Here is a 16,026-nt window from a genome sequence, read left to right on the forward strand (position 1 = left end):
TTCATTTTCAAACAGGGTGTTTCATATAAATTAATAGCCTCTGTGACCTGTGTATACTAGAAAACTGTTTGGTACCAAGTAAATTGAATATGCTCTACTGCCTAAAACCGACAAAGTGAGGGTTTGTGTGTTTCTATGGTCATGTGTGCCCCGAAGCCATAATATTTGGAAATATGACTGAGGAAGAGTCCTATTCAGATCGACAAGCAGATGAGCTTGAGAGCTTGGAATCAATATTTGGTTCCGATGTTAAAGACCTACGAAAGAATGATGCATGGAAGGTATGTCCAATATGAATAATAATCTAAAAATATTTGTGTGTAATTTATGAAAAATACAGTTTTGGCTTCTGTCAATGTCTATAGACATTTAATGGAAATAACAGTCTGTTTATTGATGCAGGTAAAAAGACCACCAGAATTTTTGCTGCATTTGCAACCACAAGAAAGCATGGGTGGGGATAAAGCTGTCCATGTTTACATTGACATGAAGGTTAAATTTCCACCCACCTACCCAGATTGGTACGTTAATATTTGCTTTCTATATTTTCTAATATGTCCTCTTTAATAGTGATTTGTGTTGGTCATTTTATAATCAAGGAACAATCTAAAGCTAGTGTAAGAAATGATTCCAATAAGTGTGGTCCAATTAAATCAGGCATTCACCTGTGCAATTTTACTTTTGCCTAAGCACAATTTTGCAATGATGTATCTGTGAATCCCACACATATACTATTTAAATGACTCTTATTTTTGTTTGGCAAACAGCTGTCCTGATATTAAATTTGAGAGCCCTCATGGCCTGTCAAGTGATGTTGTGAACAAGCTTGAACAGGAAGTAACGAAACTTAGTAAATCAATGGTTGGTGAAGTAATGATGTTTCAGCTGGCCCAATACATACAGGTATTTTGTATTAGGTATTTAGCTATTACATCCCATTCTTGTTACAGTTGTATTTTTTTAAAATGATTATACTTTTTTCTCGACTGTAAACTGAATTTTGCCTGATTAAGCTTGCAAATGTTTGAAGTTGCATGCAGTGAAAGCCCAAAACAAAACTGTATGTAACTGACTAGATTAGACGGTTTTGTGGGGCATGCTTAGTAGGGTTTGGGTCCAATTGCAATTGTTGTGTTTGGCTTAGCATACTTAGCTATTGTGATTTGACATCTCACATGACATACAAAACATTTGTTGCCATCTTTCCTGTAGTTTAAAACTCAAACTTTGTTCAACACATCTCGACCAACAGGTTTTATTACATTTTAGGAGTATTTGCACAAGCACAATGTTCCGCAATTTGCTTCAATCCATGAGGAAATGGTACAAAATCAACAGAAACAAATGGAGAAAGTTGCCAAGGAAGAAAAAAAGAAGAGAGAGTTATTACGACGTCAAGAAGAAATTCAGGTTTACAAAATATATTGCATAGATTTCTACGTTTTGATTATTTATGGCGATAATCATGTGTTTCACTCTGTAACTCCAATATTTACCCTTTTGTCTTTTAAAATAATGCAAACTTAAAACAATGTCTGAATAGAATAGTAATAAAGCCTGAAATGTGTGTTTGGGGATCATTGAGTTTCTGCCCTTGGAAACAAAAAATTGTTATTAGGAATGTTGGCAAGTCAACATTGTAAACAGGTTCTAGTGTATGTGCAATTACAAAATATGCTAAGCCACCCTTCTAATTTGTGTTGTACTTTTCAGAGAAAGCAGATTGAGGAGGAATTAGCAAGAAGACAGGAGGAAGAAAGAAAAATCAGAAAACAAGAACGTAAGGAGAAAGGTATAAGAAACTATTTTTGCAAACATTTTTCACATGCAACTAATTTCTGAACCACTTGGCCTATGTTTGTATGCATATATACAATGCTAATGTTGGACTAGTATAGGAAATGCTTGCTTGATTTTTAGATCACAATCGAAACATTTCTGAGGGTAGCGGTGGAAGCATGGACACAGATCACAAGTTTGTTGGGGTAATTGAAGTCAAGTTTCCGGGAAAACAACCTCGATCTGTTCACTTGGGTCAATGTCTTGGTAATTAGGTTCTCTTAGTTCAGTGGTTCTTAAACTTTTTTGACCGCGACCCAAATCTGAGTTTTATGAACATCTTACGACCCAAGCCTCAAACATCAAATAAATATATTAACGAGGCGGACTGCAATTTCGAGGTCACGTACGTCGTCGCCGACTGGGAGTCTGCCGATGTCAAAATAGCATTCGTTCGACAACACTGCATAACACAAAACACATTGTGGCTTTGCAGCACCATGATCATTAATAGAAGTGAATCCCAAATCCAAATATGTTTCCTTGTACGAATACTTACTCATCCTTAAACGCCAACTGTTACATCCAGGGTCGCAAGATTAACTTGTCCCATATTTCCCGTGCTGCGACGTCACAATCGCCATGTGCGTAACTGAAAAGTTGGAAACCGATTGACGTCTGTATGTGGCAGTGGCGTAGGCAGCCAAAAATTTGTGGTCTTATACAACTTTTTGCTAACGCTCGGCGTGCTTTTACCAAACAGGCGACTTGCCAAACGGTGGTTCGACGGGACAGCCAAACGCTTTATTGATTTATTCCATGTCTGCATAATTATAAAAAGCATGGATTTCGGCTTACAATTTGGTGACAAAAGTCATTTTTAGTAATTTATATATTACTTTGATAGTTGATAGACGAAACCAGAATGATGAGGGACGAAACTACACTAAATTAAAGTTTATCAATGTACAACTTTGAAAATTTGGGAGGGGCCATGGCCCCTTAGGCCCTCCCTGGCTACGCCACTGGTATGTGGCAATGATTGGTTCATTTTACTGTACAACGTGGTCGAGTGAGGAGACTTTACCACTACATTAAGCAAATTCGTTGGTGTTTACTTATGCAGTAATAGTTCGTTTGTGCAGATTTGAACACGATAGGGTGACCCATTTTTTGACCCTGCGCGAGCCATGTTTGGGTCGCGACCCATACTTTGAGAACCACTGTCTTAGTTTATGTTTAAGGGTGAACTGAACAAACAAAGATTTTGTGATTTTTTCAGGCAAAAAACGATCTGGTGATGCTATGACTATTGTTGGCATGGAAACAAACACAGGTGAACTAGTTGTGAACAAGCAATGGAAGATTCCTTGTCCAGTGGGAAAATCTTTGTTGACCAATGCTGAGAGGGCTAAAATTGACAAATGTTTGAAAGCTATAAACACTATTGAGCAGGTAACAGCTAGGTTTGTGAAAAAAAACTCTCCAAAGTTTATGTTTATTGGTATTTCTGAATGGCATACCCCACAATATCCTTTTTTACTTCTAATATGAGACATCTTTTTGAATACTTTCTCCTCAACTAAGCAAATGTCACAAAAATCAATAATACACCGGTTTATAAATTTAACTCTGATGTCTTGCTTTTCCACTATTGGTGATGGTCGTATATAGTTGGATTAGAAAAAATATTGTCAAATTTGGATTATTTTGTATTTAAGGATTAAAAATGAAAAATGTTATCGTAATGTAATTGTGTTGCTGCATTTAGGAGTTGCAATCACTGATGAAACTTTCCCATGATCACATTGTTTCCTACATCGGAATGAAATCAACTCAATGTGAAAACTTTATAGAAGTGGATATTTTGCAGGAGTATATCAGAGGTTTTGTAAAGTTTAACAACTGAATAGGTTGAATGTAATGCTCACAACGGTTCTCATTTGCAGGCATATCATTACAACAAAAGATGCTAAGTAAGGAGCGTATAGCCTTGGAGACTGTAAGAATTTACACAGAACAAATGCTGCAAGCCCTCAGTTACCTTCATCGAAAATCTGTTGTGCACAAGAATTTTCACGTATGACAAAACTCATTCAACTTTTGTGACATTTTTAAAGCATTTAGTTTATTTTTATTTTCTATTTCAGGCCAAAAGTGTGTTTTTGGATTCAAATGGACACATAAAGATTGCTAACTATAGCATAGGAAAAAGGTACAGATTTGTGTTTGGGTAGAAAACTTTCAATAGTAAAAAAATAGTAAAAATACTAATATATGGGAAAGAAGTAACACTTATGTTACAGACAAAGTGCAAGACATTGTTACATTTTTTAAATACAAAATTATTTTAGGTTACAAGACTTATACATGGAATCACACATAGAACAACCAGGGGTGCGTTTTAGTGAAGATCGAATTCCTGCTCGTATTACCAAGAAGGGTGACATTTTACGCATGGTATGCATTAACTTCAAAATTTCAACCATTTTATTAGTAGTACGTACAAAGTGATTGTTTATTTGCAGGGCATGGTAGTGATCTCATTAGCCCTAGGCCATAGCGTTGTAGATTATCCACCAGAAATTCCTTCTACTCTGCCTCAAGTCTTTATTGATTTCCTGGAGCGGTGTCTGGTAGTCGAAGATCGTTTACGATTTAGTGCTTCTGAACTTCTTGAACATGAGTTTATAAAGGTGGATTGCAATAAACAACCTCAGTTTTGAAGAACTAAAAACCTCTTGCTTTTATGGGCTCCCTTCCTACACGTGGGACAGTTTGATGTCACTATTTTTTGCTTTGCATCTAATGGATTTGGACTAAACTTTATTAGCTTTGTGTATGGTAACATTGTAAAAGATAACCTTGTTTTTTGGAAACAAAAACAGCTGAAAGCAAAATAAAAATGTGTTTAGAAACTTAATATTCAATAGAATGGAACTTAAGATTAATTTAATTTAATTAATTGTTTGCAACGCCCATAACATCGTCGATGTATGATGTATCATTTTTATTGTTTTATTGTTAAGCCTCCTGTTGGATCCAACCTTGAGTTGCAATCAGAAAATTATGCCATCATATCAAATCTTGAAGATGTCAAGCAGTGGGAGGCAAAAAACGAAGAAGATGAACTTGAATTTGAACATTCATCACCTGAAAACATTTCCAGGCCTGTACAACTTTCTAGGCTTCATTCCGAGTTTGAGGAACTTGACTGGTTGGGCAAGGGTGGATATGGAGATGTTGTTAAGGTTGGTGGATAAGTTGATCAAACCATCACTTTTTTTGTGAAATTCAGAGATTTGTTCTATTTATGAATGTTAAAATGAACAAAAATCAGAACTGATGCTAAATATTTTCAGCAGTGCCTATTGGTATTTTAATAGCAATGTATAAACTTTGTTGTGTGTAATTTATTACATAAAATTTAAGATGTTAACCTAACAATGTAATAGCACCAAAATTAATATGAAACCAGGTATAAAGTGCTTAAAATCAAAGTTGCTTCCTTTATATAAAAGTCGACAAATAAAAACTCTTAGGTAAGAAACAAGTTGGATGGTCGAAACTATGCCATCAAGCGGATTCATCTCAACCCTCACAGATCACAGTTTAACAAAAAAATCACACGAGAAGTCAAATTGCTTTCAAGACTGAACCATGAAAATGTTGTCAGGTTGGTTATTTGTCAACATTGTTCAAATTGTTGCAATTTATAATTTTTAACTCAGGTTGTAATCCGTAGATATTACAACTCCTGGATTGAAACAATCCAATGCAATGCAGATGAAATTTCAACATCTTCATCAAATATTGAAACTCTTTCAGAAGCGAAAAAGGTGGAAAATTCAAGAAACTCTCTTGGAATTGCTGGTAATGCAGTATGTGGGTTTATAACAAACAAATAAAGTTTTGTTGTGCATTTGTGTTTTGTCACAGTTTTTAGCATGTGAGCTTGTAATATGTTTATTTGTAAATTTGTTTGATCAACTTTACAATTTACAAACAGCATTTTTTTCGATGTTTTAGATGACATTGAGAAGCTTGCTCCTCCCCCAGTTCAGTCAAGCTCTGGATGGAGTATTTCCACAGAAGACATTAGTCGAGTTGAGGATGTTGATGATGAAGATGACGATGAAGATGATTTGTTCAAAACAAACTGGAAGTACGAAACAATAAATGAAACAATAGTAATTGTGACTGTATTGATGGAGGCTTTATTAATTTTGCTTTCTTTGGCTGTATGCTGGGTCATCGTGGTTCAGTATTTGATTTGCTTAGTCCAATTCCACAGACTTACATAAATTGGGTTTAATTCCTAAACAGTGGCTAAACATTATACAATTTGGACATTAGTAAAAAATGCTACAACAGTGCAACTGGCTAGCACAGGGATTCTCAACCTTTTTACTCTGCAACCCCCTTTAGAGTTTTTCTAATACAACTCGACTCCCACCAGATTGTGTTCATACATTTACTAACAAACGTACAGAAAATTCCTTAAAATTGTGTTTATGGCTCATGTCACAATAAACCCTAGTTCATCCTGTTTATGTCAAAAAAAGCCAAAAACCACAACCATACAAGTATGTAATCGCAAATGCTGTTGAACCAAATCTAAATTAAACTGCTGTGTAAGTTACTATGCCAAACAGAGGTCAAAGGGAAAGTTTTTATGAAATAGATGAAATCATCCCAATTATGGTTGCGTCTTCACTAACCCAGGTTGAGAAACCCTGGGCTAGCACAATACATGTAGTTTAAAACAGTTTGGACCTAAATCATATGTTTTGTTGGTATTTTTAGGGAACCAAATGATCTGTCATCTGACAGCATTTTGTTTGATCACGATGGAGATTCAGAATCTTCATCTGATAATAACAGTGTCAAAATGCAGTCAAGTACCATTGAATCCACCACAATGGAAACCTCCGCTTCATCAAATGAACTTATCTCAAGACGTTTTTTATACATCCAGGCAAGTCAAACAAACTATTGTTACCAAACCTATTTGTGTTGTAATTGTTTGCTGTAATTTTCTCTGGTTTTGAAAAAGTGACACTGCTAACTATCTGTAGTGATGTATTGAAATCAGAGATATCCAAACTAGTTTTGTAATCAACCATACGTTCATATGTAAACCCTATGCAAAGTTTACCTATTATTAAATTGATGTAGTGTGGTGTTTTCATACTGTTTAAAAGCTAAAATAGTTTTATAAATGATTTGGAAAATGCTTAAAATCTGATTTGTAGAGCCCCTGGCAATTTCCTATTTTGTGGGTCTGTGAACCCCAATTTTAAACCTTGGTTTAGTTTTAAAGTACTGTAATGTTTTTAGATGGAATACTGTGAGAAAAGCACACTTCGGCAAACAATTGATGCTGGTGTATGCCATGATCAGGACAGAATGTGGAGACTCTTTAGGTGCGCAGAAACGTTATTCCTTTTCAAAAAAAAAATTAAATTTAATACTTTAAAGAAACTTGAATTTATAACTTTGTAGAAAATTGAATTTAATGCTTTGCACACAGGGAAATCCTGGAGGGCTTAGTCCATGTGCACGAACAGGGGATGATTCACAGAGATCTGAAACCACAAAATATTTTTCTGGATAAAAACGACCACATTAAAATCGGAGACTTTGGCCTTGCCACATCACACTCAAGAGGGGTAATAAAATCCTAATTTTTGCTCCAATTGTTGTCACACAAAAATAAGAAGTTAGGATATCGTAATGATTAGTTTAAAGTGCAGTTGTTCACCTAGCGCGATGTCAATGCTCAACTGTTATCAATTATCATGTAACAATAGCACAAGCGAAGAATCGAGAACATATAAAATCATGCAAGGGTCAAAACCTTATTTTATCACTACCTTTACTCTAAAGCTGTCCAATGGAACACCGGAAGAATCTGGTTCAAGATCAGAACCTGAAAGCAGCATGTTGACTGGTGACATTGGTACAACACTTTATGTTGCTCCGGAGCTGCTAACATCTGGAAGAAGGTATAAAGCTGCAAACATTAAAAAGATTTTGCTGTACGCATCACTGAAAGCAAAAGCAGTACGAAAAATATATATTACCGCTCAGAACTCTTTCTAGGCTGAACTTCTTGTCATAATGCAAATTTTGGTCCCCGGGTGTTGTTTTTATTTTGGCCGAGAACTAACATTAGCTGGCGGTGACTGACGAATAATACTCTAATATCGTATTGACCCAACCCACCCTTATGTCACGTACAACGTCACTGCAGACCCGAGCAAAAAAATAGTCCAATAAAATAAATTTAAAAAAACTATACGTTTTTACAGAACGGTGTACAGCCAGAAAGTTGACATTTATAGTTTGGGAATCATATTTATGGAGATGGTTCACGTCGGTCTGTTGACTAAAATGGAAAGGGTCAAAGTTCTTACATCTTTGCGTAAGGTATGAAAGTAAACACATGTAAAATCTTTTGACTTTGACAAACTAGAATGCATTTGTTTGTAGCCCGCAATTATTTTTCCCGAGGATTTCGATGAAGTAAAATATGAGAGAGAATGTAAAATTACCAAATGGTGTCTGAATCATGATCCTGCTCAACGACCAACCGCTTCAGAACTGCTGAAGGTAAGAATTTAAAAGTGACAGTGTACACATATATTTTTTCCTGTTCGGAACAGAGTTGTCGAACATGGCTTTTTGGGTCGGGTTCGAGTTCGAGCTGGGGCTTAAGTTTGAATAACCGGGCTTGATTCTAGTCTGACTCTTTGCATAAATTTCACCAAATTTGGGGCCTAATTCGGGCTTTTTTGTCAATATGACAGTTTAGGGCCGTGATTTGAGCTTGTACTTGTAGGGTTCGGACCCTAAGTTCTAGCAACCAATTTGATTTGTAAATACCCAAACTTGAATTTGCTATTATTATGTTTTTTTTTATCTGGAAAAATGATTATCAGCGTCTGGATGAAATGCACCTCTCTAAGATATCTGTTTTGTTATTTACAGTGTAGACTAGTACCAACTCCAGTGTTGGAAGAAAATGAAGTGTTAGAGGCAGTACATGAAATGCTTTCCGATCCACGTTCAAAGCCGTACAGGCTTGTAATCGACGCTGTGTTTAGTCAAGCGGAAAGTCCTGTAACGTCAGTTATTTACGACATCGACACACTTACGCAAAAGGTAAGTTTCTATTAAATTTATAGTTTTTCAGTGGCTATACGATGTCTAAAGTGCCCAATTACATATAAATGTTTACACCCAATTTGCGAGGTGATTTAGGTTCATTAAATCTATAACGTGTTGTTAATCGAGGCGTGGATCTTCTGTTTGTTACTCCCAAAAAACTGGGATGCCGTTAGATGGCCATACTAGTCAATACGGCCAATGTCTTGTCACCAGCAGCATTGATAAGACCTTATAGGTCTGGGAGTATCCTGGGTTCGAACCCCGTGAACGACAAAGGGCAGTTTTCAGTTCTCGGGCTGCCGCCTGATTGTCGAAAAATACAATAAAAAAAAATAGGTCTAAACAGTGTGTACTGTACGAGCTTACCTGTGTAACGTGATGGTTGTTAAAGCAATGTTTGATAATGTACATTGTTTACTTTTACCAAGTTTTTTTTTTATTTGGTTGCATAAATTGACCTACGCAACCACAAATAGAAGGGATTTGCATTTACAGTTTATGACCAAGGTCGCTTTGGCGAACTCTATACAATATTTTGTGGTCAGAAGACAACGGTTTTATAATACGCCTTTTCTGGTTTGTACTACGGTTAAAACTAGGAATAAAAAGACGATTTTTACTTTAGCAACAACATTCCGTCGCTGGCAGCGTCGCCCAGCAGCAAGTCCATGACAAAATAGCCGCCATCTTGAAGCACCATGGAGCGGTCACTGTAAATTTACCTCTACTCAACACACGACAGAACACTGAAATCCAAAACAGTGAAGCAGCAACTTTACTCGACGTTGCAGGCGCCATTGTATCTCTTCCATACAACTTAAGGGTGAGACTACATTCTGTTCTGGTCACCTTTAAATTCGGCGTGAAAACATCTAAATCTGCCGCTGTGTTTTATTTGTTAACGAAAACAAATGCATTTCGCTTTTATAAGGATCATCAGTGCATGAAAACAACGTAAAAAAATCAGCGACAGATTTAGTGGTTTTCACGCTGAATTTTCTTGATCTGATTTTAATGACCTTGAATCGTCGCAGTTGCTTTACTTGAAAGGATATTTAATTAATATGAAAAGATTTACTGGTCACCTTTAATTATGATTTAAGAACAGGGTGAAGAACACCATTATTTGTTTGCAGTGATTATAAAACTTCTTTCAAAGTTACCACAAACCCATACTTAATTGAGTAGATGGTAATAATATTCGTTTGTTTTATTTCCATGGCAGTTTGTCATCACGTCCCTTCTTCACTTGAGTATATTGGCTGTCTTTTTCGGTTGTGAAATTTTATTCAATAGTTTACAATTACAAATTTTTTATTGTGGAATATAGCGACCTAAATAAATAGTGTAGACTTATTAACAGATTCGTTAAAAGTGTTCTAAAATCAAAGATGTCACCAGAATCTTTGCTTAAAACACATCAAAGGCCGTCTTAATATACGAGCCAACTGCATTTTAATTACAAGGTGGTTGCCATCAACAGAAATCTTTTAAAAACCACATTTCAGTTTAAATCAACGTTAGCAAATGTTTTTTAGGTTCCGTTTGCTCGTTATATCTCTTGCACTGATATTTTTTCTGTGAAACGGTACGCTATCGACAAAGTGTTTCGTGCAAGAAGAGTTCGAGGTTCCAGACCAAAAGAGTTGTGGGAATGTGCCTTCGACATCGTCACACCGACAGTAGGAGGGTAAAAGTATTTGTTTTTGATCATTATATTTCGCACCACGACTTACTTGGTTCTTAAAGCTACTCTTAATTCTTCATTATTTGCTATTTTTGCCCAGTTTAGTTTTTAAAAACTGGTCTGATCTAAACGAACATTGAGTGCCATATGCGCATCAGAAGCAACATAATGATGTTTTTTTCAAACTGCTTGTTTACTGTCGTTTGCAATCGTTTTTTGTTTTGTTTTAAAGCGCAATGAATGTGTCGATGCATTCGAAATTCGATGCCACAGTAATTTAAATTAATAAGAGATTTTTTGAAATAAAAACAAAGGCAGAAATCCTAATATGTTTGATTCATTTCTTTCAGACTGGTTCCAGACGCGGAAGTGATTTCCGCTGTTGCTGAAATAATTTCCCATTTTCCGACTCTTGCCGCTCGTAAGTACGAAGTGCGAATAAATCACCTACTGGCTTTGCAAGCGATATTCACTTACTGTGGCTTGGACGAGGAGCATCACCATCAAGCACTTAATGCATTGGCTTCTTGCGATCGTGCAAGTAAATCACAGGTAATTCGCAGCACATATAGGCATGTTCAAACAACCAGTCCGTAAACGCCGTTTGTTAGTGGTTTGGTTGAAGTCACGTAGATTCAGAGTGTAAGCGGGCCCAAATTCAAACCCGAAATCGAAAGTATAGGAAGCCCGCACTGGCCTATAATAAAAGACCTACACAATTGACAGAAATAGACAATGCCCCCAAAAAGGATTTAAGGGCTGTTGGGCATTAGGTTATATCCTGCAACTAGCTACTAAGCTTCATAATTATGGGTCCCCTCCTCTGAAAGAGGACTCATGTTGATTTTACTCGAATTTGTTTTTTGTTTTTGTTTCTTTTTTTTCTTCCCAAAGTTTGTCCGACCCGTTTTGTCATCAACTGTTTGATGGATTTGGATGAAACTTACACAGATGGTAGATATAGTTATTTAGATGTGCATCCCACTTTGTTTGTCTTGATAACCCCAGTATTTACCCCGCTAGCCTCCTAAAATGGGTGAGTTTTTAAACAGTGTTGAAATTGGCTAAAATTTGGGTAGCATCTAGAATATGTCATTTGTAGGTTTCGATTGATGTGTTTTACCCTGAAGCACCACAATTTAACCAACTGGCCCCTAAAATGGGTGACGCCTTTAACAATGTTCTAATTGAATGAAAATTGGACAGCTTGTAGAATTTGCTCTTCATTGGTGTCTATTTTTTTGTTTTACCCATTATGCCACTATTCACCCTTTCTTTCCTTTGAAAAAGAACGTTAAATAGGACATAATTCAAACAATATTTGGGGTGAATCTGATTTGTATAGTTTGTACTCTACATAGTATTATTATTTAAACCCAGTGCCGATCACTGTGTTTTACCTTACAACATCCGACTTTGCGTGTGTGGGGACCCTGCCTACAGAAACAACTAAGTTTATGAAAGACGATGGCTAATATGGGATCGAATATAAAATAAGCATTAGATGTATATTAATGTTTTAAATTAGGTTATAGTGTATGTGCAACGACAAAATGTGCTAAGCCACCCTTCTAGTTTGTATTAAAATTTACTGACACAGAATGTGAAGTCAGGCCCAAATCGTTTGTTGAAAAAAAAGCTCAGCCCGAACCCGAACCTGGTCCGACTTACAACTCTGCACTGACTGACGAACTTATCCCTGCGTTTGATTTATTCTGGGCCAAGTCCTTGTAATAAATGCGTGTCACTACTTACTTGAACTAACTGTCTCCGCAAAAAAAATTACGGGGCTGTTTGCATGTGAGACATTCAAAAATAACAAACGTAGCATTGCGTTTCTGTAAAATGTGAAACAATAATATCTGATCTTATGTCAAAACAAAAATCACAACGTAAAATGTTACTTGTTTCGCAGGTGGAAACTTGTTTAAGCAGTCTTCCTATTAATCATCAGCAAGTTGCCACTCTCTGTTCATTCGCACTGACACAAGGCGACCTTGCCAAAATCCAACTAACACTGAAGAGCATCATCAGAAACAAGCACTCGCAATCATCTGCCATCGCCCGACAAGCTATACATGAACTGGAAGCAATCAGGAAACATCTTTCAGCCATACACATGGAATTGCCTTTAGTTTTCGATCTTGGGTTTATACACAAATATCACTTCCATTACAACGGCATTGTATTTCAGGTAATAACAGTTTATTTAATGGATTTGAAATGTGGCGTAAATAGTAGCTTTCTAAAACGTGACGTAAGAACAAGGTTTTTTTTGAAGTAATTTTTCATCCCCAGAATATTTGAATCATTTACCCTGAAAAATTCGCTTGGGGGCTTTGTTCATATTTTACGAATTTTCAATATAGCGTTGTAGTGATGGGTCCCCTTCCCTGAAGGGGACGCATCTTGATTTCACTATGTTTTTCTTTTTTTTTCTTTTTTCTCCGGTGAAGTTTGTCCATGCACTTTTGGCAACAAATCTTTGTTGGATTTTGATGAAACTTTCACAGATTGAAGATATGGTTATGTAGATGTGCCTTTTGGTTTGTTTGACTTAATCACCCCAGTATTTACCCCACCAGCCCCCTAAAATGGGTAAAATTTTAAACAATGTCCGAATTGGATGAAATTTGGACAGTTTGTTCTTTGTGCCATAATTAGGTGTCGATTGTTGTGTTTCACCCTGCAGTCCCAATATTTACCCCACCAGCCCCCTAAAATGGGTAAAATTTTAAACAATGTCCGAATTGGATGAAATTTGAACAGTTTGTTCTTTGTGCCATAATTAGGTGTCGATTGTTGTGTTTCACCCTGCAGCCCCAATATTTACCCCACCAGCCCCCTAAAATGGGTAAAATTTTAAACAATGTCCGAATTGGATGAAATTTGAACAGTTTGTTCTTTGTGCCATAATTAGGTGTCGATTGTTGTGTTTCACCCTGCAGCCCCAATATTTACCCCACCAGCCCCCTAAAATGGGTAAAAATTTTAACAATGTCCGAATTGGATGAAATTTGGACAGTTTGTTCTTTGTGCCATAATTAGGTGTTGATTGTTGTGTTTCACCCTGTAGCCCCAATATTTACCCTACTGGCCCCCTAAAATTGGTGAATTTCTTAAACAATGTCTAAATTTAATGAAATATGGACAGTTTGCCATAGTTAGGTATTAATTGTAGTTTTTCACACTGCATCCCCAAGATTAATGCCACTGGCCCCCTGAAATGAGTGAATTTTTTAAACAATGTCTAAATTTAATGAAATATGGACAGTTTATAAAATACATCATCCATTGATTTCTTTTACCCTGTGAGTCCCACCTTCACCCCAGTAACCCCTAAGTGGGTGTAATTTCTAAACATTGACCAAGTTGCATGAAATTTTGACAGTTTGTGCAATATGGCATTTTTAGGTGTTGAATTTGACGTTTTACCCTGTTGTCCGATCAGTTACCCCATTAGCCCCTTAAAAAGGGTTAACTTATTAAACAATGTCATGAAATTTAGAATTTTTTACAATATTCTATTTTGGGGTGTTGATTGTTGAGTTTTGCTCTGCAGCCCCACCATTTACCTCATTAACCCCTGCAATGGTTAAATTTTGCAAACAATTGCAGAATTGAATGTGACTTGAATAGTTTGTACCTCATATAGCATGATTATGTCTGCAGACTTTTTTATCGCCCTGTTTAAACAGATAGCACCAACATTTATCATATTTTTTTTTGCAAAATGCATTATTTACAACTTTGCATGTGTGGGGGACCCATGAGTTTCTGCTTGCAGAAACAATTAAGGCTATAAAAGACAGTGACTGATATGGGACCTATTAAACAAAGTGTACATAGTGTATGTGCAATGGCAATATGTGCTGAGCCACCCTTCTAGTTGACATGTGTAAGTTGACACAAGCTGCTGTAACAATTCGACTTTTCGTGATGTTCTAAAATATAAACAAATTAAGCAAGCTTTAAATCTTACGGTGGTCACTGTATTGTTTGCATGATCGTTGATCACATTTCAAAATTTCAATTTTACATTTTTACTTCTACAATTTAGAAAAATACGAATTTCTGACCTTTCCAGGTATCAGCGGAAATTCAGAAAAAGAAGCGCACTGCGATCGATATTCTTGCAGTTGGTGGAAGGTACGATGTTTTGGTCGAAAGTATGTCGTACTTGAGACTTGACAATCTCAACGGTTCAATGGATGAAAGCAAAAATCCACAGAAACACGTGACAGGTGTCAGCATTGCCATCGAAAAAGTGGGTGGCGTTAAGCTGTGTTTTCTACCAATATTTAAAACAGTTTTTGTAAGACGGAGTTTTGCAACAGTAGGGTTAGTTTGGTGAAAAATGACTAGAAGTTAGTTTTGACAGTAATGTAAAAGTGTACTAAGAGAAGATTGGGCAGTTCGTTTTTAGGCAAAGGTTTTCACTTTATTGGGCACTTTTTTTTAAAAATGTAAGGGTTGTTGCTGGCTTATATTAATACAGCTTAATTGTTTAAACATGGCATCGATAACTTTTGACAATAAAGTTTAAATGTCGCTTTTGCACACTATTTAGGTCTTTATATTTGTGGTGAAAAAAATGAAAATATCTGTTGTGAGTGTATAAAGTAGGCTCTTGGTTTTTTGGACACTCTGTGCAGATTGTGGCATCGGTTGTGACAACGGGGAAAGAAGCGCTGGCACAAAATAATACGGAATCAGATCAAGACAGAAAACTTCGCCATTCCTCGATCGATGTATTAGTTTGTGCCATAGGGCGATCCCAGCTTCTATCCCAAAGACTGGGAATCCTTAAGTCTTTGTGGGATGCCGGAATCTCTGCTGAAACTCCATATGACAGAAATCCACAGAGTTCTGTGCAAGATATGCAGGTAAAACTGAATTGGCGAATTAAAGGCGTAAATTTTAACCTAAAGCAGGGGTGCACAACTTTTTCGCTAACGACGGTCACATCACCGGTTCTTATTTCACCAACGGCTGTCAGCTCGCCCATGGTTTTTGTTTTTATAAAATATAATTGCTATTAGATTTATTACATAATATCTTACGCACTTGTGCCGAATAGTCAGATTTGATTTCTAATCTAATTCATAGAATGAACTGAACGATTTGCTGATAACTCGTATCGTCGCTATTCATACTGTTGTTCTTTGTGTTACCTGTTAGAAGTCCAACGTGTTTTAGTAAAAAAATCCAACGAAGAAATTGTCTGCGATATAGTTACCACGATAACGTTATCTGCCATGTAATCACTACGATGAAAATATTTGAAATGTTATTATCTGCGATGTAAATTCCTCAATGTAAACTCTAAACTATATCTTACGTACTTTGCATTGTGTTTAAACAAATGAGCAAATCTGACGCATATA

The 16,026-nt window shown here is 36.4% G+C and overlaps 1 protein-coding gene across 2 annotated transcripts in view; it reads left to right on the forward strand.

The window, feature by feature from the left end:
- The window catches only part of LOC145215086 (eIF-2-alpha kinase GCN2-like), an 18,598-nt gene continuing 2,572 nt past the window's right edge, over positions 1–16,026 (forward strand). The window contains exons 1-29 of one of the 2 annotated variants that reach the window (XM_080083737.1): positions 1–281; positions 403–521; positions 768–903; positions 1,270–1,410; positions 1,714–1,792; positions 1,921–2,046; positions 3,062–3,234; positions 3,551–3,665; positions 3,729–3,859; positions 3,930–3,994; positions 4,134–4,239; positions 4,308–4,475; positions 4,809–5,030; positions 5,322–5,455; positions 5,525–5,652; positions 5,809–5,944; positions 6,586–6,757; positions 7,120–7,205; positions 7,313–7,451; positions 7,669–7,787; positions 8,094–8,211; positions 8,275–8,394; positions 8,773–8,946; positions 9,578–9,775; positions 10,491–10,642; positions 10,990–11,191; positions 12,555–12,833; positions 14,727–14,906; positions 15,295–15,525. In XM_080083737.1, coding sequence (XP_079939863.1) covers positions 174–281; positions 403–521; positions 768–903; positions 1,270–1,410; positions 1,714–1,792; positions 1,921–2,046; positions 3,062–3,234; positions 3,551–3,665; positions 3,729–3,859; positions 3,930–3,994; positions 4,134–4,239; positions 4,308–4,475; positions 4,809–5,030; positions 5,322–5,455; positions 5,525–5,652; positions 5,809–5,944; positions 6,586–6,757; positions 7,120–7,205; positions 7,313–7,451; positions 7,669–7,787; positions 8,094–8,211; positions 8,275–8,394; positions 8,773–8,946; positions 9,578–9,775; positions 10,491–10,642; positions 10,990–11,191; positions 12,555–12,833; positions 14,727–14,906; positions 15,295–15,525 — 4,257 coding nt within the window. In that variant the 5' untranslated portion in view covers positions 1–173. The remainder of the gene's footprint in view (positions 282–402; positions 522–767; positions 904–1,269; positions 1,411–1,713; positions 1,793–1,920; positions 2,047–3,061; positions 3,235–3,550; positions 3,666–3,728; positions 3,860–3,929; positions 3,995–4,133; positions 4,240–4,307; positions 4,476–4,808; positions 5,031–5,321; positions 5,456–5,524; positions 5,653–5,808; positions 5,945–6,585; positions 6,758–7,119; positions 7,206–7,312; positions 7,452–7,668; positions 7,788–8,093; positions 8,212–8,274; positions 8,395–8,772; positions 8,947–9,577; positions 9,776–10,490; positions 10,643–10,989; positions 11,192–12,554; positions 12,834–14,726; positions 14,907–15,294; positions 15,526–16,026) is intronic. The other variant, XM_080083738.1, reaches the window with a different exon arrangement.

Source organism: Phallusia mammillata, chromosome 2, assembly GCF_965637545.1.
Source record: "Phallusia mammillata chromosome 2, kaPhaMamm4.hap1.1, whole genome shotgun sequence".
NCBI lineage: Eukaryota > Metazoa > Chordata > Ascidiacea > Phlebobranchia > Ascidiidae > Phallusia > Phallusia mammillata.